The sequence below is a fragment of the Zootoca vivipara genome, chromosome 1 (assembly GCF_963506605.1).
Source record: "Zootoca vivipara chromosome 1, rZooViv1.1, whole genome shotgun sequence".
In the NCBI taxonomy this organism is placed as follows: domain Eukaryota; kingdom Metazoa; phylum Chordata; class Lepidosauria; order Squamata; family Lacertidae; genus Zootoca; species Zootoca vivipara.
Genome location: NC_083276.1, coordinates 127846196 through 127870750, shown reverse-complemented (window position 1 = coordinate 127870750; position 24555 = coordinate 127846196). Strand labels below are relative to the sequence as shown.

Here is a 24555-nt window from a genome sequence, read left to right as displayed (position 1 = left end):
ACCCACGCGTGTTATGTGAAATCCCCTCACCCCCCCAACACATTTATCCTACCCAAAGGCACGGCCCCGTAAAAGGCCCATATTCAGTTGGTTGTTGCCTGCCGCCTAGTCATTTTTCACGGCTGGGCAATGGTGCGACCTAGTCAGTTCTCCCGGCTGGGCAATGCTGGGACCTAGTCAGTTATCCCAGCTGGGCAATGTTGGTAATTGTTGGAAGCTGCCTAGAGTGGCGGGGAAAACCCAGCCAGATGGGCGGGATATAAATAATAAAATAATAATAAAAATAATGTTCTGCATTCTCTTCACAGAGGCTCTGAATACCGTTGAGAATTCTGTCTACAGAACAGCCCTGAAGCTCCGTGCTGTGCAAAGCCTATGCCAACGTAAGTGTAATAGTCCGGCCTCCTGTGCAACTTGGTAGGAGGTGAGTTGGACCCAGCGTTGAACCTGTAATGCATGGCTCTAAGGGTCTCCAGGGTTCAGCATACAGTATTATGTTTTCATCTGCATAAACAGGTGGGAAGGATACCTAAAGAAATGAAGCACCATTGAAGTTCCCAACCAGAGATAAGAAACTTTCGCTTCAGTTTTGGCTTAACCACAGTTTAGCATATTATCCAAATCGTAAATTGCAGATAATCCTAACTATTGTTTGATAATCAAACCAGCTTCACAATCCAGTGCTTGAAGTTGTTGTTGTTGTTTAATCGTTTAGTCGTGTCCGACTCTTCGTGACCCCATGGACCATAGCACGCCAGACACTCCTGTCTTGCACTGCCTCCCGCAGTTTGGTCAAACTCATGTCCGTAGCTTCGAGAACACTGTCCAACCATCTCCTCCTCTGTCGTCCCCTTCTCCTAGTGCCCTCCATCTTTCCCAACATCAGGGTCTTTTCCAAGGATTCTTCTCTTCTCATGAGGTGGCCAAAGTATTGGAGCCTCAGCCTCAGCTTGAAGTTAGCTTGTTTCAAACAAACCACAGTTAAGATTAATCACAGTTTGTCCAAATTCAGGTGACATGACAAGCTGTAATTAATGGAAAGGGGGGGGGGATGAAAGCTTCCAGACTCCTCCTAACAGCTGTGCCAGAAGAGGACCGGAAATGCAAAAGCCTACACTCATTCCCACCATTGTTAAAACCATGGTTTATTGTGATTCCTGAACACAATAAGAGTTACAAAATCTGAGTTAACTTGGAGGAGGTCTATGAACCACGCAGCGTGAGAAGCTGAAATAATGAATGGCAATTACTTCATTTGGAGTTGAGCTGGTGGGCCTTCGGAATTAATTTGTTGCTTTATTTTTCAGTCAGGTTGATTGACGTCTCTTCGGTTCAGCAAATCCTGCCAAACCACAAATGCCGGGCAGAGAAGCAGAAGCCTCTCTCCGTGGAGCAGCTCATGCGACTGCTAAAGGAGCTGTTTAAGAGAACCAGATTAGAGAAACCAGGCCAGGTGGAGCCAGAGGCGGCCGAACTAACTCTGAGCCTCCTGACCTCTGCGTATGACAGGTGACAACACAGAGACACCTAGTGTCTCCAGGCGCGGTGCTAGGGCTTTTTGTGCCCTAAGCAAAACACTTTCTGGCGCCCCCCTGGGCGCTTGCATCATGACGCACGCATCATGACGCACGCACGCTGCTGATGCCCCTGCGTCCCCTCCATTGGCGGGAGGAGCGCGGGCCAAGGGGGGAGCTCGGCGCCCTCCCGCCTGTGGAGGGGACGCTTTGAGCTCCTCAGCAGCGGCGGCTGCAGCGAGCAAGCAGCAGCGGCGGCAGCAGCACCCATAGCTGAAGGCTTCAGCTACGGGCGCTGCCGCCGCTTGCTCACTACAGCCACTGGGGAGCTCACAGCGTCCCCTCCGTAGGCGGGGGGGCGCTGAGCTCTCCTTTTGGCTTGCGCTCCTCCCGCCTGTGGAGGGGACTCTGGGGGCTCCTCGGTGAGTGAGCGGGCGGGTGGGCGGCGGCGGCAGCGCCCATAGCTGAAGGCTTCGGCTGCAGGCGCTTGCTGCCACTACCACCACCGTCGCTCGCTCGCTGCGGCCTCCGCCGCTGGGGAGCTCTCGGCATCCCCTCCATAGGCGGGAGGGCGCTGAGCTCTCCTTTTGGCTCGCGCTCCTCCTGCCTGTGGAGGGGACGCTCTGAGCTCCTCGGGGAGTGAGCCGGTGGGGGGCGGCGGCGCGGGGGTATTGCGGGGCAGGCTCGGCAGCGCCCCCTCCATTTTGGTGCCCTAGGCAATGGCCTAGTCCGCCTAAATGGATGCACCAGGCCTGAGTGTCTCGTGGTAGATTTATGGCAGCTTCACCTTTTGATGCAAAAATGCCTGGTTCATTTGTTTTTTTTAAAAAAATCCATGGTTATATATATGGCAATTCCAAACTAGGCCCAGTTTTCAGATCGACAGGTGCAGAAAATAACCCTTAGAGGTGATTTTTGCATGGCATGTACCGTATCTCTACCTACACATATTGGCTTGTTTTCTGGTTGCAGGTTATGATATCATGGCCCCAGTAATGGGCTCTAGACCTGTGGTTCCCAATGTGGGGCACCCCACACACAGGGGGGGGCGCAATTCGAAAATGAGTTAGACCAAGTTCATGGCCTTAATGGGACGCGGGTGGCGCTGTGGGTTAAACCACAGAGCCTAGGGCTTGCCGATCAGAAGGTCTGCGGTTTGAATCCCCATGACAGGGTGAGCTCCCGTTGCTCAGTCCCTGCTCCTGCCAACCTAGCAGTTTCGAAAGCACATCAGAGTAGATAAATAGGCGGGAAGGTAAATGGCATTTCCATGCACTGCTCTGGTTTCGCCAGAAGCGGCTTAGTCATGCTGGCCACATGACCTGGAAGCTCCCTCGGCCAGTAAAGCGAGATGAACGCCGCAACCCCAGAGTCGTTCACGATTGGACCTAACGGTCAGGGGTCCCTTTGCCTTTAATGGCCTTTTAGCTTCCTCCACGTGAATGGGAGTTCAATTTTTGAATAATAAGAATTATATGTACTAGGAGGGGGGCATCAGGATTTTAGAGGTGCTTAGGTGGGGCATAACCCAAAAAAAAGGTTGGGAACCACTGCTCTAGACCTAGGGTGGGCAACCTGTGCCTAGCAGAGATTGGCTGAGGGGGTGACATCGCACACCTGGTTTCTTGATGCCAAGTAACACTATCGCTTACTGAGAGGAGGAAGTACTGGGAGCTCAGCATCATAAAGACACAGAAGTAGCAGCATGGGGGGGGTCGGTCCTGTGTTTTCTTAATTGTTGGTTTTTCTCCCGTTTGAATTTGTCTCGTTTTGTACATTGACTTCCCCACCCACACCTCTTGCATTTTGTTGTAAATCACCTCAAGTACAGCTCATTGTGGAAAGGCAGCATACAAATAAATAAAACAAGCATTTAGAGAGCTGCAGATTCCTGGCACTGGTCTGGTGTAGAACCTTTCTCCTTTTTTTGGTCAGGAAAAGGGACTTCAGATTCCAAATTTGGTAGATAGCTCATGTAGAAGCTGTTGGTCTCCCTCTTGCTTCATGCCCCCTTTTTCTTCCATTGTAGGAATGGAGTGGGCTTTATCCAGCCCCGATCAGCTGCAGCTGCTCTAATTGCTCTCTCAGGGGATGGCCTGCTTACCAAATATAGAGGTAAGCAGTATTGCTCTTCTGTATTTATTCTCCACAAGAAGTTAGGCTCAGAGTGCTGACAAACATACACACTTTTTTTTTTGCACAGTAAGCAATCAAGTCTTGCTAAGCGCAGACGAAAATGTGAAAAATGAATTGCGCAGACGAAAATGTGAAAAATGAAATAAATGCAGCTTCTCTTTTCCTCTACACCTCTCAGTTTCCCTTTTTGCATCAGTAGAGGCAAGCAGTGCTGGATTTAGGGCGGTGGAAGTGGTTCCCCCGCACGAGATGCTGAGCCGAGGGGGTGCAAAATCGAGAAGATCCATAACTGAGAAGATCCATTGGGGCGCCAAGTTTGGACCTCACTCAGGGTGCCATTATTACCCAAAATTACCGTTCCTCGAGGCAAAGGCTGAGTATAGTAAGGAAATGGCAGAGAGACAAAATCTGCAGTGCAGCAAAATAAAAATAAAATAGAAAAATTCCTTCTAGTAGCACCTTTGGGACCAACTAAGTTTGTCATTGGTATGAGCTTTCGTGTGCATCCACACTTCTTCAGATACCAGCACACAGTCAAGTGCACTAAGCGAAGTGAAACGGACAAGCTTAAATAAATTCCACTCCCATGTTGGATTGTAAGTAATTGTGTCATCATGCCATGTCGCTGTACCAGGGTGTTATAGCGGTTAGAGCAGGCATCCCCAAACTCGCCCCTCCAGATGTTTTGGAACTACAATTCCCATCATCCCTAGCTAGCAGGACCAGTGGTCAGGGATGATGGGAATTGTAGTCCCAAAACACCTGGAGGGCCAAGTTTGGGGGTGCCTGTGTTAGAGGGCTGGGTTAGGACTGAGGAGACCCAGGTTCATGATTGTGTCTCATGCATTCAGCTCCAAATATCGGTCCAGTCCAGTATACCTGAAGGCCTCGGTCCAGTATACCTGAAGGAGCGTCTCCCCCTCCATCATTCTGCCCGGACACTGAGGTCCAGCACCGAGGGCCTTCTGGCAGTTCTCTCGTTGCGATAAGCCAAGTTGCAGGGAACTAGGCAGAGGGCCTTCTCGGTGGTGGTGCCTGCCCTGTGGAACGCCCTCCCAACAGATGTCAAAGAGGAAAACAACTACCAGACTTTTAGAAGACATCTGAAGGCAGCCCTGTTCAGGGAGGCTTTTAATGTTTAATAGATTACTGTGTTTTATTTTTCTGTTGGAAGCTGCCCAGAGTGGCTGCGGAAACCCAGCCAGATGGGCAGGGTATAAATAATAAATTATTATTATTATTATTATTATTATTATTATTATTATTATTATCTGGAAGAACGCAGGCTAGGAAATGACTCTCTTGACTCTGCAGGAATTCTGACTGATATTCTCTGGTACTGTCAGCTCTCTTTCAGCTTTACGCAACCTGTGCAGGAAGGAGCGGCAGCCAGACTCATATTTCTCGAAATGGTGTGCGGAACCTGCTAACAGACTTGCTCCAGGTAATTCAGCAACGTGGAAATGGAGAAGTGGTGAATCTCCTGAAGGAGACGGGTGAGAAAAACTACATGGCCCTAACATGGATAACTGATTGATGGATATTCCCAAAGCATCCCTGTTTGTTCACTTCAGAGTCTCCTAGAATACTGAGAGATAGGAAAAATGAGGTGTGCAGATCAGAGAGGGTGAGACAAGGAGGAATGAATCAGCTAGTTAAGAAAGGACAGACATCAGATTCTGGGGACCCTTGGATGGGAGCGAGGCACTGTCATCATGGCCTCCCTCGGTGCCAGAACTCCTGAAGAGGAAGGGCTCTTAAAGGCTGATTTTGAAGCTAAATCCCAGTCTAATATGCCCTCTCAATCCTTAGCCTCTTCCCCTCAGCCAGAGTCCTAGGTCATGACAACACACTGACATGCCAACATACATGCACAGAGTTAAAGTTTCAGGTGTGACACCTTAAATAAAACCCACCATCTGTTGTCAGGGCAGAAATGCCTTTTTCAGTTCCCTTTATTTTTATATAGCCTCTTCTCATTCCGTGTGATGGCGGTGGTCTTTTGCTGAGGGTGACAATGTGTTTTGCAGATCCTGGCAGTCGTGGGAGAATGCCGTAACCTGTCCAACGTGGAAATTGCAGTGAAGAGTTGTTTCAGTGGGGTAAGTTAAAATACAGTATCAAATGTAGCTTGGGTCATATATAACCATCTTCACTGGCAGAAAATGCACTTCTGAGTTATAGTACTTAATTGCACAGTCCCTTCATTCTTCTGTCACAAAACAGAGTGATTTCCTGAACTGTAAGAGACCAGATCCAATTAAGCTCGCATCGTATGGACCTTGATGAGGACCGCTATCACTGTCACAAAAGACATTCTGTCCTTTTTGAGCAGGGGTCCCCAAACTAAGGCCCGGGGACTGGATGCGGCCCAATCGCCTTCTAAATCCAACCTGTGGACGGTCCGGGAATCAGAATTTTTTCCATGAGTAGAATGTGCCCTTTTATTTAAAATGCATCTCTGGGTTATTTGTGGGGCATAGGAATTCGTTCATTCCCCCCCCCCCAAATATAGTCTGGCCCCCCACAAGGTCTGAGGGACGGTGGACTGGCCCCCGGCTGAAAAAGTTTGCTGACCCCTGTTTTTGAGCAATGGCCTCAGTAGCGCCTTCACTGGTACCCTGGATACGGGGCTGGCCCAATACATTTTGGTACCTGAGGCGAACCACAAAATGGCACCTCCCCACCAGGGAAGGAGGGCTGAGTGAAGATCTTCACCAGGAACAAGGGGAAAATAAAGATCGACATTAGGATCTGCTGCCCCTGTGAATCCTGGCGCCTGAGGCAGTCACCACACCTTGCCCCATGGGTGGGTCAGCCCTGCCTGGATTGTTCCATGCAAGACTCAGGCTGGAGCAGGCATCCCCAAACTGTGGCCCTCCAGATGTTTTGGCCTACGACTCCCATGATCCCTAGCTAGCAGGACTAGTGGTAGGGGATGGTGGGAATTGTAGTCCAAAACATCTGGAGGGCCGAAGTTTGGGGATGCCTGGGCTGGAGACTCCATAAGAGCAGAACTGAGTTGTTGCTTCGGCAAGAGAGCTGTGTAAGAACTGCAGCTCTTTCTCAGTTATTTTCTCCACCCTCCGTGAGAGCAGCCTCTCCATTTCAAGGACCCCCAGCCTGATTTAGCAGCCATTGGCACCTGAGGTGAATCACTAAACTGGTGCCGCCCTCCCCGCCAGGAAGAAGTGGTGAGTGAAGATCTACATCAGAAATGAGGGGGTGGGGTGCTGCTGTGGATTCTGCCGCCTGAGTTGCCCTGGCCATGATAGAGATTCGCTCCAAAACCAGAGAGTTGTCTTCAACTGAGTCATAGAGTAGACCCATTGACATCAGCGAGAGGGCTAACCTAAGAGCATTGATTTTAATGGGTCTCTTAAGTATGTCTTATTTGGATTCTTTCGCAATTATAGATGAGATTTCAACACAGACTCGTAGAAAACCTGTGGGTTAGTTTTTAGAGTGATTTTTTCCCAACGGAAAGTCAGACTTTGTGCTACACGTTGTGCCTGAGACAAAGTTCTTGTTTGAGCTAAGGACTAGTGTAAGGGGGAGGGCTTAAAGAGAACCCCCCTTCATCTGAAGCAGCCAGTCTCCCAGCAGTCATGAGAGCGAAGGGTCTGATGGAGGAAGTCAGGAAACGGAGAGGGAGTGCCAGGGCTCTGGCAACATCCAAGAGCCCCTGCTCCATAGGCAGGAAGAGAGGGAGGCAGAAAGAGAGGACAGGAATCAATCGGTCAGACAGAAGACCCGTCCCCCGACGCCGGAATTGAGGAGGAAAGGGAGGCACTTTTCAGTTCAGAGGCTTTTATGTTGGTCCAGAACGCGGAGGGGGGCAGTGCAGGAATCTGACTCGAGTGGGTAGACTTGGAATCAGCAGTTCGTTACACTGTAAATAATGTGCACCAATAAAAACGTCTGAAAGACAAGCATGGGGAAGGTCGTTACTCAAGAGTAGTCACTACAACCCTGACAACTAGTGTTCTCTTCTTTCAGGTTCTGGGTTCTGCAGTTGATGAAGAGAGGTTCTTAGCTTGGCTCCAGTCTGAACCTGCCATCCTCCTCTGGCTCCCCACCTGCTACAGATTGTCAGCAACAGAAATGGTCAAACACCAGGTCAAATGTAACATCTGCAAGAGATTTCCCATCACTGGCCTAAGGTGTGTTGTATCACGATCATAATAACTAGGCCAGTGCTATTCACAGATTCAGCCACTTAATTGCACACAAAAAAATCTAGTTTTGAGGGATGGCTGAATCTAGTTTCATGGAGCTATAGGAAATTCTCGTTTGGTGTTTATTGTTTCATTTACTCATGGATATTCCTCTCAAGCGAATCGAACCATTTCTGTGAATCTCCCACTAGGAATAGGAGGATAAGTCAGTTTCTCATTTTATTTCTCATTTTTTCCAATCTTAAATCCAGTTTTCCACATTTCTGCAGCAATTTGCAGATTTTTAAAAAATCCCTCCTGAAAATTCTTCAACATTTTAGTGCAGATTTCGCCTAACAAACGCATTTTTGTAGTGTTAGCAAATGTGCACATTTCCCCCTAGCAGTTTCTCTCAATGTAATACATTCCTGAATATTACTTTTACTAGTATCTTAATTTTGATGCATACCTCCTCCCCCCGGTAATATGTGCATTTTTGTAAACATTGGCTGGACAACCGCACCACAAAATTCAGATAAGTGTGAATTTGGAAGGATGGCTGCGTTCTAGTTCTCATTTTGATTTGATTTAATAAATTTGCTGTAAATGCAAACTGAATTGCATTTCTTTCCTCATCCCTACTGGTCTTTACTAGTTTTTCTTTTCTTGTCTGGCCAGATATCGTTGCCTGAAGTGCCTGAACTTTGACATTTGCCAAGTCTGTTTCTTTACTGGACAACTCTGCAAACCCCACAAGAAATATCACCCTGTGATGGAGCACTGTGTGCCGGTTAGTCATGGACCCATTCACTTCTATTGCTTAGTCTACTGAATGCTGAGTTAACTGGGTGGTTGGTGCTAAGCTTTGCATTCTGACATGCATCAGATTGATTCGTGTTAAGAAATAGTTATTTCCTAGGAAATGAAAGGATGATATTTTAGCCACAATATATTGTTGCACACCACCCCAATCTCTGAACACGGGTCCCAGGGCTGGAGGTTTCCCCACCCCTGATCTAAGGCAAAGTGGGTGCCTATCAGAAAGAGAGGGCCTTTGCAGTGGTGGCACCCCATTTGTGGAGTCCTCTCCTCACAGAGATTCTCTTGACACCTGGCTCATTGTCCTTTTGGCACTAGGCAACTGTGGTTTTCTTTCTGAATGAAAGCTTTCTGGTGTAGTGTTAATACTGCTATTTGGGGCTGCTTTTATAATTTTGTGGTTTTTAGTTTTTGTAATAATACTAATGCTAATAAAAATTTATTTATACCCCAGCCACTCTGGGCGACTCCCAACGGAATATTAAAAACACAACCAAACATCAAACATTAAAAACTTCCATAAACAGGGCTGCCTTCAGATGTCTTCTAAAAGTCAGATAGCTGTTTTATTTCCTTGACATCTGCTGGAAGAGCGTTCCACAGGGTGGGTGCCACTACCAAAAAGACCCTCTGCCTGGTTCCCTGTAATCTCACTTCTCACAGGGAGGGAACCGCCAGAAGGCCCTCAGCTGGTTATTGTATTTACATAAACAAATCTTTACCTTCCCCCATTTCCCTCCAAGAACCCCACTTTAATCTTATTCCCCCCCCCCTTTCCTGCAGCCCTTCCTCATCTATTACAGATATCTCTCTCGTCACCCCCCCCCTCACCATTTCCAAATGAACCAAGGAGCTTTCTCCCTCCAACCCATATTGCCCCTCATATATCTTACCTGGGCCAACTCTTAACATTCTTAGCTGTTCTTTTGTATATCCACCTTCTTTCTCCATTGCCATGCCACCTGGACAGGTGTCCACAAAGGAGAGGACAAAGTTGTTTTTCCGCATCATCCGAAACAACTTGCTACAAGGGCGCTGCGAGAGGAAGGAAGCTCTGAGAAGGAAGACCTTGATGGTGATGGGGGATGCAGGCTACTCTCCTGACAGCCGTGCACAGTGAGTGCATCATTCGATGCTGTGTGTTTGTAGCTCGTAGGCTGCTTCTCTCGTCTGGCCCCTTGGGATTCTCTCCAGACCACGTTCCTCAACAGTCCTGCCACCCTGGCCTAATGTCAGCCGAAATTCGGTTTCCTGCAGTTTCACTGAGCGTGGGAAGAAGGCCGCCTCTGGTTAGCCTTCAGCTGGGCTTCAGTATTGCACTTCCAGCCTAATAACTTCGTAACGAGTTGCTTCATCATGTTAAAATGCTTTCCCTTCATTTGATCTTTCCCTGTGCTCAGCTTTATGAGCTGAGCAGGCCATTAAGAAAAGAAGCATTTCCAGAATCCCTAAGGGTGACGTCGTTCCCTCATCTGCAGAGGGGTCAACGCAAATGGAAAATGTTCCTCTTTGTTTCCGTTGCAAACTCCGCTTGCGTTTTTTGCTTGGGGAGGAAGCGGAGGAGAGAGAGCGTGACTGGGAGGGGATTGGGCAGGGGAAGGAAACGTGGTTTGTGTGAAGGAGTGCCGAGGTGGTGGGGGCAGCGGGAGGAGGCAGGCTCCGTGCAAGGCGGTTGAGAAGCAGGGGAAGGAGGGAGGGGCGCTGGGGGCAGCAGTTGCAGCGTGTAGCCTCGAGCGTGGGGATCTTTTGAGGTAGAGTGGATGGGGGGAGCGGTGGGAGAGTCACATTTATTATGCGCAGAGCTTGGGATGCAAGCACACACCACGCGGAGCCAGGGGAGAGAGCTTCGGACTGCGGGGAAACATCCAGAGCCTTCCCGCCTCCAACAAGCACTGGAGGCATGCAGGCACCAAGCTCCCGCTCTACCTCGTTTACCTCCCCGCTCTCCCCTCCCCAGACTCTCCCCGGACTCTCCGCCTGGCGCCCTCCACTGCTTGGCCCCCTGGCTCGCCGCGCCACTACGCCCAATGGTTAAGACGCCCTTGATCTCCCAAGACAGACAGTTGCCAACAAGAAGGAATTACAGGGCTGGAGGCAGAGATTATCATCAGTACCTGCCCCTGAGTCAGCATTGGGTGGCTGCATCTGAAAGCTGCCTCTTACTTTACTGCTTCCAAATAACGATTGTGAATTAGATACCTCTGTTGATGGTGGATGCTTTTGTACGTACTTGCTAATTAATGGATCTTCCGCCGCCCTCCAGTTTCACTGTCTTCTGAATTTTTTGTTTCCTTCCCAATAGTTCAGTTGCTTCAATAACAGAAGAACCTTGTAATATTTTAGTATCTCAAGCTGCCTGCCGGTTGCCATAAACCACGCTCTGGTCTTCAGCTATGCTTAAAATGTAGCCTGCATCTGGGATAGTTTGGTGCATGCAAAAATCTTCCATGTGTTCACTGCAGTGTTTGACTTCTTCTTGGAATGGCAGATATCCCACCCATGCCATTTGATGTTGCAATCAAACAAACTCTTCTTAATTTGATAGGAGGATTTGATATGCAACATGGCGGGGCAGGGGGGACTTCTGATCAGACTTCCAAACACCTCTTGCGCATGCAGAACTAACTGTGCAGTTATTTGGATCCAGAGCATTGTTTATATGAAAATGTTCTGGCTGCCATATGGATGAGGGGAGGAGGGAGTTTGTTCAGCATCTCATTTTATTCCTCTCTACCTTATCTTTGCAGCTTCTGCTCTAGTCATTCCACTTCTTCAAGGCGGCATGTGCCACCTAATCCTGTCTGCTCAGTGCATAGTACTTTAGGCCGGCAGTTAAGCAGTCTTTTAGATGCCAAAGTATCCCAAGGACGGACGATGGGGAACGACAGTAGCCTACTATGTCAAGAGAAAACATCCAGTCAGGTAATGAATGCTGAGCATTGGGGCTCCAATAAACACCAGCTCAGCATGTGCTGATACTTTGTAAGCTGCAAATGGTGTAAATTTGATTTTATTCCCGCAAGCATATTTTTTGTTAATATAATAAAGGTTCTGTGGGATAAGCAGCCTCTAATAATAATAATGGACCCAGGTGGTGCGGTAGGTTAAACCACTGAGCCTAGGGCTTGCTGATCAGAAGGTCGGCGGTTCGAATCCCTGTGACGGGGTGAGCTCCCGTTGCTTGGTCCCAGCTCCTGCCAACCTAGCAGTTTGAAAGCACGTCAAAATGCAAGTAGATAAATAGGAACCACTACAGCGGGAAGGTAAACGGCGTTTCCATGTGCTGCTCTGGTTTGCCAGAAGCGGCTTTGTCATGCTGGCCACATGACCTGGAAGCTATACGCCGGCTCCCTCTGCCAATAATGCGAGATGAGCGCGCAACCCCAGAGTCGGTCACGACTGGACCTAATGGTCAGGGGTCCCTTTACCTTTTTAAACATATTATAATATAAAGAAATATAACAGAACATAATATAACTTAATATAACATATAACGTAATATAACATCTTTACATAATTATGTAAAGTTATCCTTTTGGTATCCTCAAATATCAGAAAAATCAATCAAATACAAAAAAACGAAACAAAATAACAGAATCAAAGAGAGAGAGAAAAAATAAAGAATAAAGGAAGAACAAAAGCATATTTTTTCTTAATATAATAAAGGTTCTGTGGGATAAGCAGCCTCTAATAATAATAATAATAATAATAATAATAATAATAATAATAAATTTTATTTATACCCTGGCCTTCCCGGTTCAGAAACCCAGGCTCAGGGCAGCTAAAAACAAATTTTAAACACTTAATTGTAATACAACATAAAAGCAGCATAAAATACAAGATAAAAGCATGAATAACAATAAAATTCAAAGTTCAAAAATCAATTTGGGGGAAATCCATCCAATAAACATTAGATAGTCACCAGGGCTAGGGACGCGGGTGGCGCTGTGGTGTAAACCACAGAGCCTAGGGCTTGCCGATTGGAAGGTCGGTGGTTCGAATCCCCGCAATGGGGCGAGCTCCCGTTGTTCGTTCCCAGCTCCTGCCCACCTAGCAGTTCAAAAGCACGTCAAAGTGCAAGTAGAGAAATAGGTACCTCTCTGGTGGGAAGGTAAACGGCGTTTCCGTGTGCTGCTCTGGTTCGCCAGAAGCGGCTTAGTCATGCTGGCCACATGACCCGGAAGCTGTACGCCAGCTCCCTCGGCCTATAGAGCGAGATGAGCACGCAACCCCAAGGGCGTCCACGACTGGACCTAACGGTCAGGGGTACCTTTACCTTTAGTCACCAGGGCTAGCTGGCTACAATAGTCCTACTTGGGCCAGCAAGGCAGCCAGGGGAGAATTAGCTGTGGGGTCCCAGAGTGGGTAATCTTCATAAAAAGGAAGGAGGGGGGAAGAAAAGGGAAATAAAAGATCAGGCTGCGTTCAAATTAAAGGCCAGGCGGAATAGCTCTGTCTTACAGGCCCAGCGGAAGGAGGTTAAATCCTGTAGGGCCCTAGTCTCATGGGACAGAACAATCCACCAGATCAGAGCCATCACTGAAAAGGCCCTGGTGGAAGATAGTCTGACTTCCTTAGGGCCTGGGACCTCTAAACTATGGTTATTCATGGACCTTAAGGTCCTCTGCGAGGCATACCAGGAGAGGCGATCCCATAAATACAAGGGCCCTAAGCCACAAAGGGCTTTAAAGGTCAAAACCAGTACCTTGAACCTGACCCTATACTCCACCAGGAGCCAGTGCAACTGGTAAAGCACTGGGTGAATATGCTCCCATGGCAGGGACCCCGTGAGGAGCCTCGCTGCAGCATTCTGCACCCGCTGGAGTTTCTGGGACAGTTTCAAGGGCAGCCCCACGTAGAGAGAATTGCAGTAGTCAAGTCTGGTAGGATGGGAGCTGTAGTCCCAAAACATCTGGAGGGCCGAGTTTGCCTATGTCTGTGTTAGACTGTGACCCCCCCCCACACACACACACCTCGTTCTGTTTTCCCCATTCTAACCAGAAGTACATAGCGAGGACAATTAAAGGCAGCAGTTCTTGCCTAGCTGCCCAGCAAAACAGGACTTTTTGCCTATTTTGTGCATCTGCTATGAACTCCCCCCCCCTTCATCTTCCCACAGGCACTTGCTTCTCTTAAGGCGGAATTGGCTAAAACACAGGAATCCATCAAGGCCCTTCAGAGCGAGAGGAGGTGGGTATGCGGATGTCTGTAGCCTTGATTAAGATCCTTGAGCCTTGGACTGTAAAGCATGTGGAAGCCATGTAGCCCAGATGAGAGCATAGCTGGGGTGGGAGGAATGGGGCATTCAATTAGTGGTTTACTTCCTGGGCGTTCAGGAGTGTTTGTCTCTGCATCCCTGCCTCGGCAGCAAGTGCAGCAAAGTGGCTCAGCCGGCTTGAAGGGGGGCAGCACTTATCATCAATCAGATTCGGCTGCTAGATCAGAGAAGTGGGTGATAGGTGTGTCCGGGGGTCCATCTCGAATAGAGAGTAGGCAGGTAATCTCTCGCACTTCCGTTCAGGTGTGGGGGTGGCACCTTGATTGCAATCACAAAAGGGCAGCAGCAAGAGTTGCGACGCCAGAGGAAACGGCACAAAAAATCCCTTGGCAGCAAAGAAAGCAAGGGAAAAGTGACCATCACATTCATCCTGCCTTGCTAGCTTAGTGAATAGCGAAGCAAATCGTACATGCATATGTAAACGCACTGGGCGCTCTCCATTTTTTGCCATCTTGGTCACCGAACCCACAACCTAGCAGTGCAAAGTAGGGCTCCTCCCCAGGCTTCCTTCCTAACATCTGTTCAGTTCTGTGGCAGAAATTGGAATAGGCTGTTGGGGAAATCACTAGGATGACATGCTGACGCTGCTGGAGCTGATCCGATCTGGCCGTGTGATGACAATATCCCTGACTAAGGTGGTTGCTGGGATTGCAACCAAGAGCAGAAGGAGCAGAAGCAGCAATTAAGAAGGGAAATTGGCAACAAAGCAGCCCAGAGAAATATTTCCTTCACAACCCACCCTCTGCCAATGCATAACTTTCAGCTAAAGAAACAAAACATTTGGCGCAACCCTAAGTTATAGCACTTGTTTTTTAAAAAAATTTTTTAAAGGTTTCATGCGTGTTGTTGGGTTTCCAAGGGGAAATATTTCCGCAGCCATCAAGACTGTCTCTTTGCAGGCTCGATTCATGTTAAAGACTGTGCGGAAGTGGGGGAGGGGGGGCATTATCTAAGACAGACATCCCCAAATTGCGGCCCTCCAGATGTTTTGGCCTACAACTCCCATGATCCCTAGCTAACAGGACCAGTGGTCGGGGAAGATGGGAATTGTAGTCCAAAACATCTGGAGGGCCGAAGTTTGGGGATACCTGATCTAAGACAAGGATAGGGAACCTCCAGCCTGCATGCCAAAGTCGGCACCCCTGGGATCCTAACTGATGTCACAACAGATGTGGGCCTGGTCAAGCCATGGCTGTGATTGGGAGCTTTAAAGTACACTTCTGATTGTTCCTTGGTCAGTGGGGTTGCATGCAGCATCTTTTGGATTTGGCGTCCAATGCAACTCTTGCTAGGGTTGGCTTCCACTGCAGGGTTCCTCCCACCATTCCTCTGCATCCAACCAGTCAATGACAGGTAGCCATGGCGGTGGGGGAAGGTTGCCCAGGCAACCAAGCAGGAGTGGCAGTAGCAGCTAAAAGGACCCTGCCTAAATAAACTGAAGAAAACTGGGCAAAAAAAAATCAAGGTATTCTACTGTTCAGCTGTTTTAGGAGGACAAAGGGCCTACAAAAGTCCCAAGCTCTGGTGTTGTTGTTCAATTAAACCTGTTGGTGAGGGAAGCATCCTTAAAGAATCTGCCTCACAGTCAGGCATCAGGAAGAGCAGACTTTATCGAACTGCTCATTTTTAAATGGCCAGGGGCCATCAATGCAGACATAATGGAGATTATAATCCTATACTGCCACCACTGGGGAAAGGGTCCCATTGCAACCAAATAACTCTGCTGCCACCACAGGCCAAACACAGGTAGTACAACATCAACACTACTACACTGATCCCTGCTGAAAGTGGGGCACTGGGCAGAAATTCAACTCCAAAAGCAAGCCAAATTCTGAGCAGGAATCTTTACAGCGCTGGGTGGAATCCAAGCTGCAGCTACTAAGAGTCTCCCTTCGCAGCCTCGTGCTTAAACCTGAGTACAGTCTTGAGTCTTCATTTGAAGTTGAACCATCTGAAATGAAATGATGCCAGGTGGCAGCCTCAAGTGCCAGGCTTACGTACCTCACAGAGAATGAGCCAGATCTGGATCCAGCCCACCAACGAAGACCAATCCCTCACACCTGCTCTAAGTTATGTATGGCCCAAGCTGTTAATAATAAAAACCAGCAACATAGATTTTGATAAAATATAACAGGAGAGGCAGCACACAGAAAAAAGGTGCACTGGTGGGATGTTTGCTTGGCAGCCTGTTGAGAAGTAGAACCCATGTTCCATATCAGCTGAAAGCTATTTTCTGGAATAACCTCACGGAAAGCACACCTGAGCAGTGCAGTTTTGGAGGTAAGATAAGATAGCTTGAAAGACAACAACCATCAGTAAGAAAGACACAAGTCTTTGGTATATATGGTACACACTTCTTAAGTCGTTGGACTCCCAGCGCTTCCTGGTCTGCCTTCACAAAACCCAGTACAGTACAGTATATGAAAGCTCCCCTTGTTGCCTTATTTAATTATTTTTGTTTGTTTGGAAACCTTGTGTTTCCTGGCAGGTACTTGAAGAAGCAACTGAACAAGTGCAAGGGCAAAATACAGCTCCTTCACTCGGCTCAGGAAGACAGAAACCATGCACTACAAGCAAAGATCCGTGAGCTATTGGGAAGCCAGGGTAACCTCAAGCTGGAGCTTCAGGAAATGAGAGAGGAAATTAAGGTAACAGAATGGGGCCAACGGCTCTTTGCTTAGGGACAATTCACCCTTGATTGCTTGAAGTATCTCGTTTCTTTTCACAAGTGGGGCCTTCTGGATCCACAAGGCGTGACTGTTGTTGTTTAGTCATTTAGTCGTGTCCGACTCTTCGTGACCCCATGGACCATAGCACGCCAGGCACTCCTGTCTTCCACTGCCTCCCGCAGTTTGGTCAAACTCATGTTGGTAGCTTTGAGAACACTGTCCAACCATCTCGTCCTCTGTCATCCCCTTCTCCTAGTGCCCTCAATCTTTCCCAACATCAGGGTCTTTTCCAAGGATTCTTCTCTTCTCATGAGGTGGCCAAAGTATTGGAGCCTCAGCTTCACGATCTGTCCTTCCAGTGAGCACTCACGGCTCATTTCCTTAAGAATGGATAGATTTGATCTTGCAGTCCATGGGACTCTTCTTGCAGTCCAAGGCGTGACTAAGACCTGGCTTTCCCTTGCATGGTATTTGAAACTGCAGACACGGGCCTCACATGACTCATCGCCACCCCAATGAATGACCAATAAATCCCTCCAACACAGAATCCAAGATGTCGGAGAGAAAGATTTAAAACTAGCTTCATCCCCAACATGCACCTAGCGATCTTATGGAGGAACATCCCATCCTGGGGAGAGTCTCCTCCTGCAGTCTGAGGTGACACGACCCAGGCACTTCAGTGAGGACTAGGCCTAAATGGCTAGATGCTGCTCAGTCCATAATGAGCATAATTGAAAGCCACACAGTAGGAAAGCAGTCACATAGGGAATTTTGGCTCGTGCCTCCTTTGGGCTCCATGCACGATTTGATCAAGGACTTTACAAGCCTACCTCCATTATTTTCCAGGTTTTGTCTCTCAGCTTTTGCCTATTTCTCACCTATTTCTGAAATAAATTTAATATACACCTATTGCCAGATTTGCATAATATATTCCTTTGGGAGGATTTAAGATCTCTTGCTTTCGTTTCCCAGCTTTTTAAACGATGTCCTTAGTTATAGTATTATTTCCAATTGGATAGGCGCGATTTCTTTTCGGCAGGATGACCCTAACAATTTGATTGCGTGAATCGCCCATTCTGGCCACCACGCAATTTTAAAATCTACAATATGATTTCCTCCATTAAATACTTTGAGAATCATTTCCAAGCCAGCTACCCCTTGGGCTGTTAATCCTCTCCGGCTTTTATGAATCATAATGGGAGTTGTTTATTGAGGCTCAAATTGTGATAACTGATTAAATGACTCTGAAACGTGGAGAGAGTTTTCACTCTGAAGTTGAGGCGAAGCAGCAAGAAAAGTGCTAATAAACCTTTTCTTTGAATCAGGAAGAAAGAAATGTTGTACAGTACAAATGCTCATGTCTGCCATGATTTTCCAACCAAAGCAAATTTCAAATTCAATGATGCTATGCCATTGAGATCAATGGTCCAAAAGGAAAAGAATCGAAATCTCCTCTGAGCTAGCATGACCTTCGAGTAACCATAATGTTATTTAGGTCACGTCTGAGAGTCCCCCCCCCTAATTTGGCAGCAATGTCAGCCTGGTTTTGGGTTAAGGTCATTAGAGTCGCCCAGTCAGATGGGCGGGGTGTAAATAAAAAAAATATTATTATTATTATTATTATTATTATTATTATTATTATTATTTTATTTTCAGCAGTGAAACAAGCTCAACTCAGATGCCTTTATTTCACAGGTGAAAAGCTAAAGTCCAGGAATATTTGAGAAAATCTCAGGATCACTCAGGGGGTCAGTGGGAAAGTTGACGAGTCACAGTTGCCATTCCAACAAGTTTATTCATGTTGGACTGTCAGGGCCAGTCATTGGGCAGCTGTGGCCGTAAAAGGGAATCTATCAAGGGGGAGGTGGCCCTGTACGTGGAGGGGATGTCACAGGATCACACCTATCAGAATAGGATTCTGAATAAAGTAGCTTGCTTGGGCCTTTAAGATCCAATCATCTTGTGCTTTATAGTCATTGGGGCAGTTGTGAGACTGCCCCTGAGCTAGGACAAAGCATTGTGCACACATGCCCGGCAACCGGCATCCCCCCCAAAGCAAAGCAACTTTTGCACCCCCCAAAAAAACCTCCAAAACTTTGGCCAGCAGCTCCCCCCAAAAAGCTCAACAACTCTGGGCACTTTGTGATAAATAAGGGGTTTTGGTTTGGTTTGGTTAAATAATTAGTTTTTGGTTTATTAAATATAGTTATATATTACAGTTATACATTTTTGTTATTTAAACTATAAATATCGTGAAATTGTGGGTTTTTTCTCGAAGTGACACACCACCCGAGTTATGCTCAGTTTTTTGGCGAATTTTGACACACCAAGCTCAAAAGTTTGCCCATCACTAATCGAGAGGGTGTGCGAAGGCTGCTCTACCCATCCAAGGGAATTTCCAGGTTACTTATTTAGTGCAACCCTTCTCTATAGCTTTTTCCAAATGATGATTTCCTCTCTCTCTGCACGTACATGAACGTTTTAAGTCACATCTCATATTTCCTTTGCAAACTGGCAGAACATCACTATATGGAGCAAGGAGCCCTTGAAGGACAGAAATCTCCAGGCTGGATCTGGTTGCCCTTCGTTAAAGCCCAACCGTGTGGAATATTCAAAATACAAGTCTTCAGAGCTCCTCTCCTCTTGGATTAAAAGGAAGTGGCTTTCGGAACCACAGGGTGGTCTTCTTGCCAGAAACGTAGGAGGGTCACCGGAGAACACGCTGAGAGCACAACTCTTCCCAAATGCAACTCCTGAGGTTGCTCATCATGAAAGCCCCCAAGAGAGAATTGCTCCACTAACATACAGCTCTGAAGCAAACAGGGACTGCCTCAGTAATGAGATTAGGAGCATAAGCCCTAACTATTCCACAGCAACGGAAGCTCTTCATAATGAGATGCAGATGGAGGAGGAGGGACTGCAACAGTTAATGATGAAGTTGAAGGATGCCTTGTCTCTCCCAGTATGGCAAGGTAAGAATTCTCAATGCTCAAAGGGCTTGATTTGATTTGCGACTCAGTTTTAAATTATTATTATTATTATTATTATTATTATTATTATTATTATTATTATTATTACCCCGTCCATCTGGCTGGGTTTCCCCCACCAATCTGGGCGGCTCCCAACAGAATATTAATAATAAAAAAGTGGCCAGTACCGAGGGCCTTCTGGCGGTTCCCTCATTGCAAGAAGCCAAGTTGCAGGGAACCAGGCAGAGGGCCTTCTCGGTGGTGGCGCCCGCCCTGTGGAACGCCCTCCCATCAGATGTCAAAGAGGAAAACAGCTACCAGATTTTTAGAAGACATCTGAAGGCAACCCTGTTTAGGGAGGCGTTTAATGTTTAATAGATTATTTTATTTCATTTTTCTGTTGGAAGCCGCCCAGAGTGGCTGGGGAATAAATAAATTATTATTATTATTATACATCAGAAATTAAAAACTTCGCTAAACAGGGCTGCCTTCAGATGTCTTCTAAAAGTCAGATAGTTGTTTATTTCTTTGACATCTGATGGGAGGGTATTCTACAGCATGACCAAGAAGGCCCTCTGCCTGGTTCCCTGTAGCTTCATTTCTCACAGTGAGGGACTGCCAGAAGGCCTCGGAGCTGGAGCTCAGTGTCCGGGCTGAACGATGGGGGTGGAGACGCTCCATCAGGTATACTGGACCGAGGCCATTTAGGGCTTTAAAGCTCAGCACCAACACTTGCAATTGGGCTCAGAAACATACTGGGAGCCAATGTAGATCTTTCAGGACCCGTGTTATATGGTCTTGGCGGCCGCTCCCAGTCACCAGTCTAGCTGCCGCATTCTATTTTCCATGCCACAGCTACGCAGTGATTATGAAGGAGAAGATGTCCTGGCTGATTAAAGCGAGGCCCCTTGTGGAACGAGGAAGAGGAACGGTCTGCAAGTCACGGAGAATAGCTGTCAGCTTCCACATCTGTTTCTTAATAAATAAAACACCCCTGGGCACCAGCATAATTGTGCTGCTGGGTAATATAAATCTAGTCTAGTTGGTGATACTTTCCATTGCTATAAAGGGGTACGTTACTAATCCGATCCATTGTGGATCTGAAGTAATTGGGATTTAGCCCATGTAGTAGAATTTGAATCAAGCCTAGAACATGCGTCCTAAATTCAGGCATTCTACCCAACCAGACTGTGGACCTGTTCGTTAGGGATCTGTGACGGCACAAAATATATCATAACTAAGTCATTATGCAGCAGAGGTGTTCAAATGTCATAGGGAGCTCTGCTGAAGAAACCAACATTGCCTATAGAAGTTCATGCCATAATACTTCCAGCCTCCACCAATCGGATGCCATCCAAGAATTTTGGGCTGCAATTCCCATCAGTCCCAGCTGGAGGGCGCCAGGTTGGCAATATAGTTCAGAGCACAAAAATGTACCAAGATGCATTTTAAAATATATGTTTAGGATGAAATATGTTCAGAAGTGATGAATTTATAGAGAAAATAGGTATTTTGTGAGAAACATCTAAATATTCCCGCAAGTTTTGTTTGTAAAAAATAATAATCACAGATCAGAGCAGAAACGGCATGGAATAGACTTGTGTATGGGGAAACTGACACAGTTGAGAAATAAGCTGATCTTCCCGTTCCTACCTCAGACAATTCTCTAGGTGCCATGTTGTTGTTGTTGTTGTTTAGTCGTTTAGTCGTGTCCGACTCTTCGTGACCCCATGGACCATAGCACGCCAGGCACTCCTGTCTTCCACTGCCTCCCACAGTTGGGTCAAACTCATGTTCGTAGCTTCGAGAACACTGTCCAACCATCTCGTCCTCTGTCGTCCCCTTCTCCTTGTGCCCTCAATCTTTCCCAGCATCAGGGTCTTTTCCAGGGAGTCTTCTCTTCTCATGAAGTGGCCAAATATTGGAGCCTCAGCTTCACGATCTGTCCTTCCAGTGAGCACTCTGGGCTGATTTCCTTCAGAATGGATAGGTTTGATCTTCTTGCAGTCCATGGGACTCTCAAGAGTCTCCTCCAGCACCATAATTCAAAAGCATCAATTCTTCGGCGATCAGCCTTCTTTATGGTCCAGCTCTCTAGGTGCCATAGTTATTAGTAATCTGTATTAGCCAAAACAGAGCAGAACTGCTTGAACAGATTTTGCTGTTGTGGTCACTGCAGCTGGTACAGCCGTTGGGTGTGGGAAATGCCTCCTGCCTACATTAGGGTGCTCTCAAAAAGTAGACTAGAAAGGTATTGAAGAGTAGCCCGTATGGCCATACATCATTTTATATTGACTTGGGAATTGTTGCCAAACCCGTTTCCCAGTAGGCACAATCCACTTCTCCTATGGAAACCCCATTTAATGGCAAGAGCTTGTGCACAGCTTCCATCCATTCCAAGGCGGCTTCTGTAGGAGAACTTCCTAGTGGGCCTGTTTGCTCAGTCTGTAACTCAAGAGAAGCTGGCAGGTGTCCACGATCCGAGTGGTACAGCCCTGCTTTCGAATGATGCCCACATTTGCATTCTTGGATGCTGCTAGCAAATATGTCAGCTTTTCAACTTGTGCCCTGTTGTTTTTAGCTTTTGAAGCACTTACGGAATGTCATTCGTGCCTGTTTTCCGGGAACAAGATTAGATCTTTTGGTGTCATTATTTTTCACCTTTTAGATAAGCTTCAGGGGAGCTGCGTACTCTTTCGTACCCAAGAGGTTCCTTGTTCACTTCTGCCCCTCGTTCAATTTAAAAGATGCAAATTTCATTCATTTCCCTGGTGGCAAAATTATTTTTTAGAAAGGCATCCAGAGAATACGACGGGGGGGGGGGTTCTAAGTCCCTTTTTCAAGAGTGTGATTGCGGCACCTGCTGATTTTATAGGCTCATTATCATATATTTGAATGTGCATGCCTGATCAAGTGTGTTATTAAGTAGGCCTCTTGTGTCACTTTAGAGATGCGGCAGTTCTGTCTGCACATAGCAGTGCACTTTGAACCGATACCTCTTATATTGACATTTTATAAATGAGAGCCAAAAAGGGATATCTTTCTTTAAATACTCAAACTTGCTAAGACTGCTGTTTGTTGATATGCAGTGCACCAATGCACTAATGAGTTTAGATTAACTTTCTGCAGCCTCAGTGGCCCTTATGTTAATCAGAATAAATCAAGATCAGGTATAGCGAATTCTTTTGGGTATATGCTCATACTTCCATTACTTTCTCTGAGTAATTATATTGGCTTATCTATGTAAACAATGGTTTTGTTGCTTTTAAAGGTAAAGGGACCCCTGACCATTAGGTCCAGTCGTGACCGACTCTGGGGTTGCGGCACTCATCTCGTGTTATTGGCCGAGGGAGCTGGTGTACAGCTTCCGAGTCATGTGGCCAGCATGACAAAGCCGCTTCTGGCAAACCAGAGCAGCACATGGAAACGCCGTTTACCTTCCCGCTGTAGCGGTTCCTATTTATCTACTTGCATTTTGACGTGCTTTCGAACTGCTAGGTTGGCAGGAGCTGGGACCAAGCAATGGGAGCTCACCCCATCACAGGGATTCGAACCGCCGACTTTCTGATCAGCAAGCCCTAGGCTCAGTGGTTTAACCACAGAGCCACCTGGGTCCGTCTTTGTTGCTATTAGCTGTGGGCAAATCGATTCCGGTGTCATTTTCCATATTTACTTCAGTTGTTTAATTAGTCCACATTCCTATCACATTTTCATTTCTTTTTGCTTTTTAACTTGTTTTTAGCTTTTTAAGATTTTATGGTTTGGTTTTATGTTTTTATATGGTTGTAAAGCGCTTTGATATCTCTTTGTGATACAGAGGTGTGTGTGTGTGTGTGTGTGTGTGTGTGTGTGTGTGTGTGTGTCCTTTCTATCATATGCTAAAGAATGACCAGCCCAGTTTACAGTAAGGACATAGAAAGAGCCCGATTGGATAAGTCCAAAGGCCCATCATAGTCCGACATTCTGTTGCAGGAGTTGGGGATGTTTGGCCTGGTAAAGAGGAGATTGAGAGAAGATACGATAGCCACCTTCAAATATCTAAAGGGCTGTCACAAGGAAGATGGAGCAAGCTTGTTTGTTCCTGTTCTGGAGGGTAGAATTTGAATCAATGGCTTCAAGTTACAAGAAAGGAGATTCTGACTAAACATCAGAAAGAACTTTCTGAGAGTAAGAGCTGTTCAACAGTGGAACAGACTCCATCAGGAGGTGGTGGACTCTCCTCCCTTGGAGGTTTTTAAGCAGAGGTTGGGTCAGGAATGTTTTAGTTGAGATTGCGGCATAGCACGGGGTTGGACTAGAGGACCCTTGGGGTCCCTTCCGGTTCTATGGTTCTATGGAAGTGGTCAGCCAGACCCCTATGAGAAGCCCACAAGCTTCTCACATGAGGGCAACAGGACTCTCCCCACTTGCAACGTCCTCCTTATTTACTATATTTTAATTCTGCTTTTCTGACCATTCTTGTTGCACACATCAGTAAAGAGAGAGTGTGTGGGGCCCTCCTGCCATCAGGCTTACCTCTAGGAGCATCTTCACCCCCATCGTTCAGCCCAGACACTGAGATCCGTTTGCTCGTTGACACTAAATCACGGTTTCCAATTGATTTTATATATGCAGTTGCTTGAATATGTTTTTATTCTATTGTGTGCAATTGCTTCACAGTGCTGCATAGGAAGCTATTCATAAATGAAATTTATAACCAGTACAATAATTGTGAAATCTCAGTCTTACATGGGAACTGAAAATTCCTTGCACTGCATGACAAGGCAAGGATTCTTTTCGTTTGTTCAAATGTGATTGGAGCCACATATTATTTCTGTGCTCTCTCTCTCTCTCTCTCTCTCTTCCAGGTCAGCTCTCTGTTCTTAAGGAAGGATTGCTCTTAACAGCTAAGAATGTTTGCAAGTCTTTCTCTGATCTTATCAGCCAAGTGACCTCGCCAACTAGGAAATATGGTTATGCTGATACAGGTTCTCCTACCGTCATCACTGCCTGATTGCCTAAGGTAAAAAAGAC

General features: G+C 46.9%; 1 protein-coding gene across 1 annotated transcript in view; it reads left to right on the top strand.

Moving 5' to 3' along the window:
- Positions 1 to 24555, top strand: part of DYTN (dystrotelin) — a 29809-nt gene that overhangs the window by 754 nt on the left and 4500 nt on the right. The window contains exons 2-13 of the mRNA XM_060273366.1: positions 1308 to 1509; positions 3544 to 3629; positions 4997 to 5094; positions 5681 to 5752; positions 7650 to 7813; positions 8486 to 8597; positions 9597 to 9742; positions 11374 to 11548; positions 13746 to 13816; positions 16393 to 16552; positions 19092 to 19545; positions 24390 to 24544. Coding sequence (XP_060129349.1) covers positions 1308 to 1509; positions 3544 to 3629; positions 4997 to 5094; positions 5681 to 5752; positions 7650 to 7813; positions 8486 to 8597; positions 9597 to 9742; positions 11374 to 11548; positions 13746 to 13816; positions 16393 to 16552; positions 19092 to 19545; positions 24390 to 24535 — 1886 coding nt within the window. The 3' untranslated portion in view covers positions 24536 to 24544. The remainder of the gene's footprint in view (positions 1 to 1307; positions 1510 to 3543; positions 3630 to 4996; positions 5095 to 5680; positions 5753 to 7649; positions 7814 to 8485; positions 8598 to 9596; positions 9743 to 11373; positions 11549 to 13745; positions 13817 to 16392; positions 16553 to 19091; positions 19546 to 24389; positions 24545 to 24555) is intronic.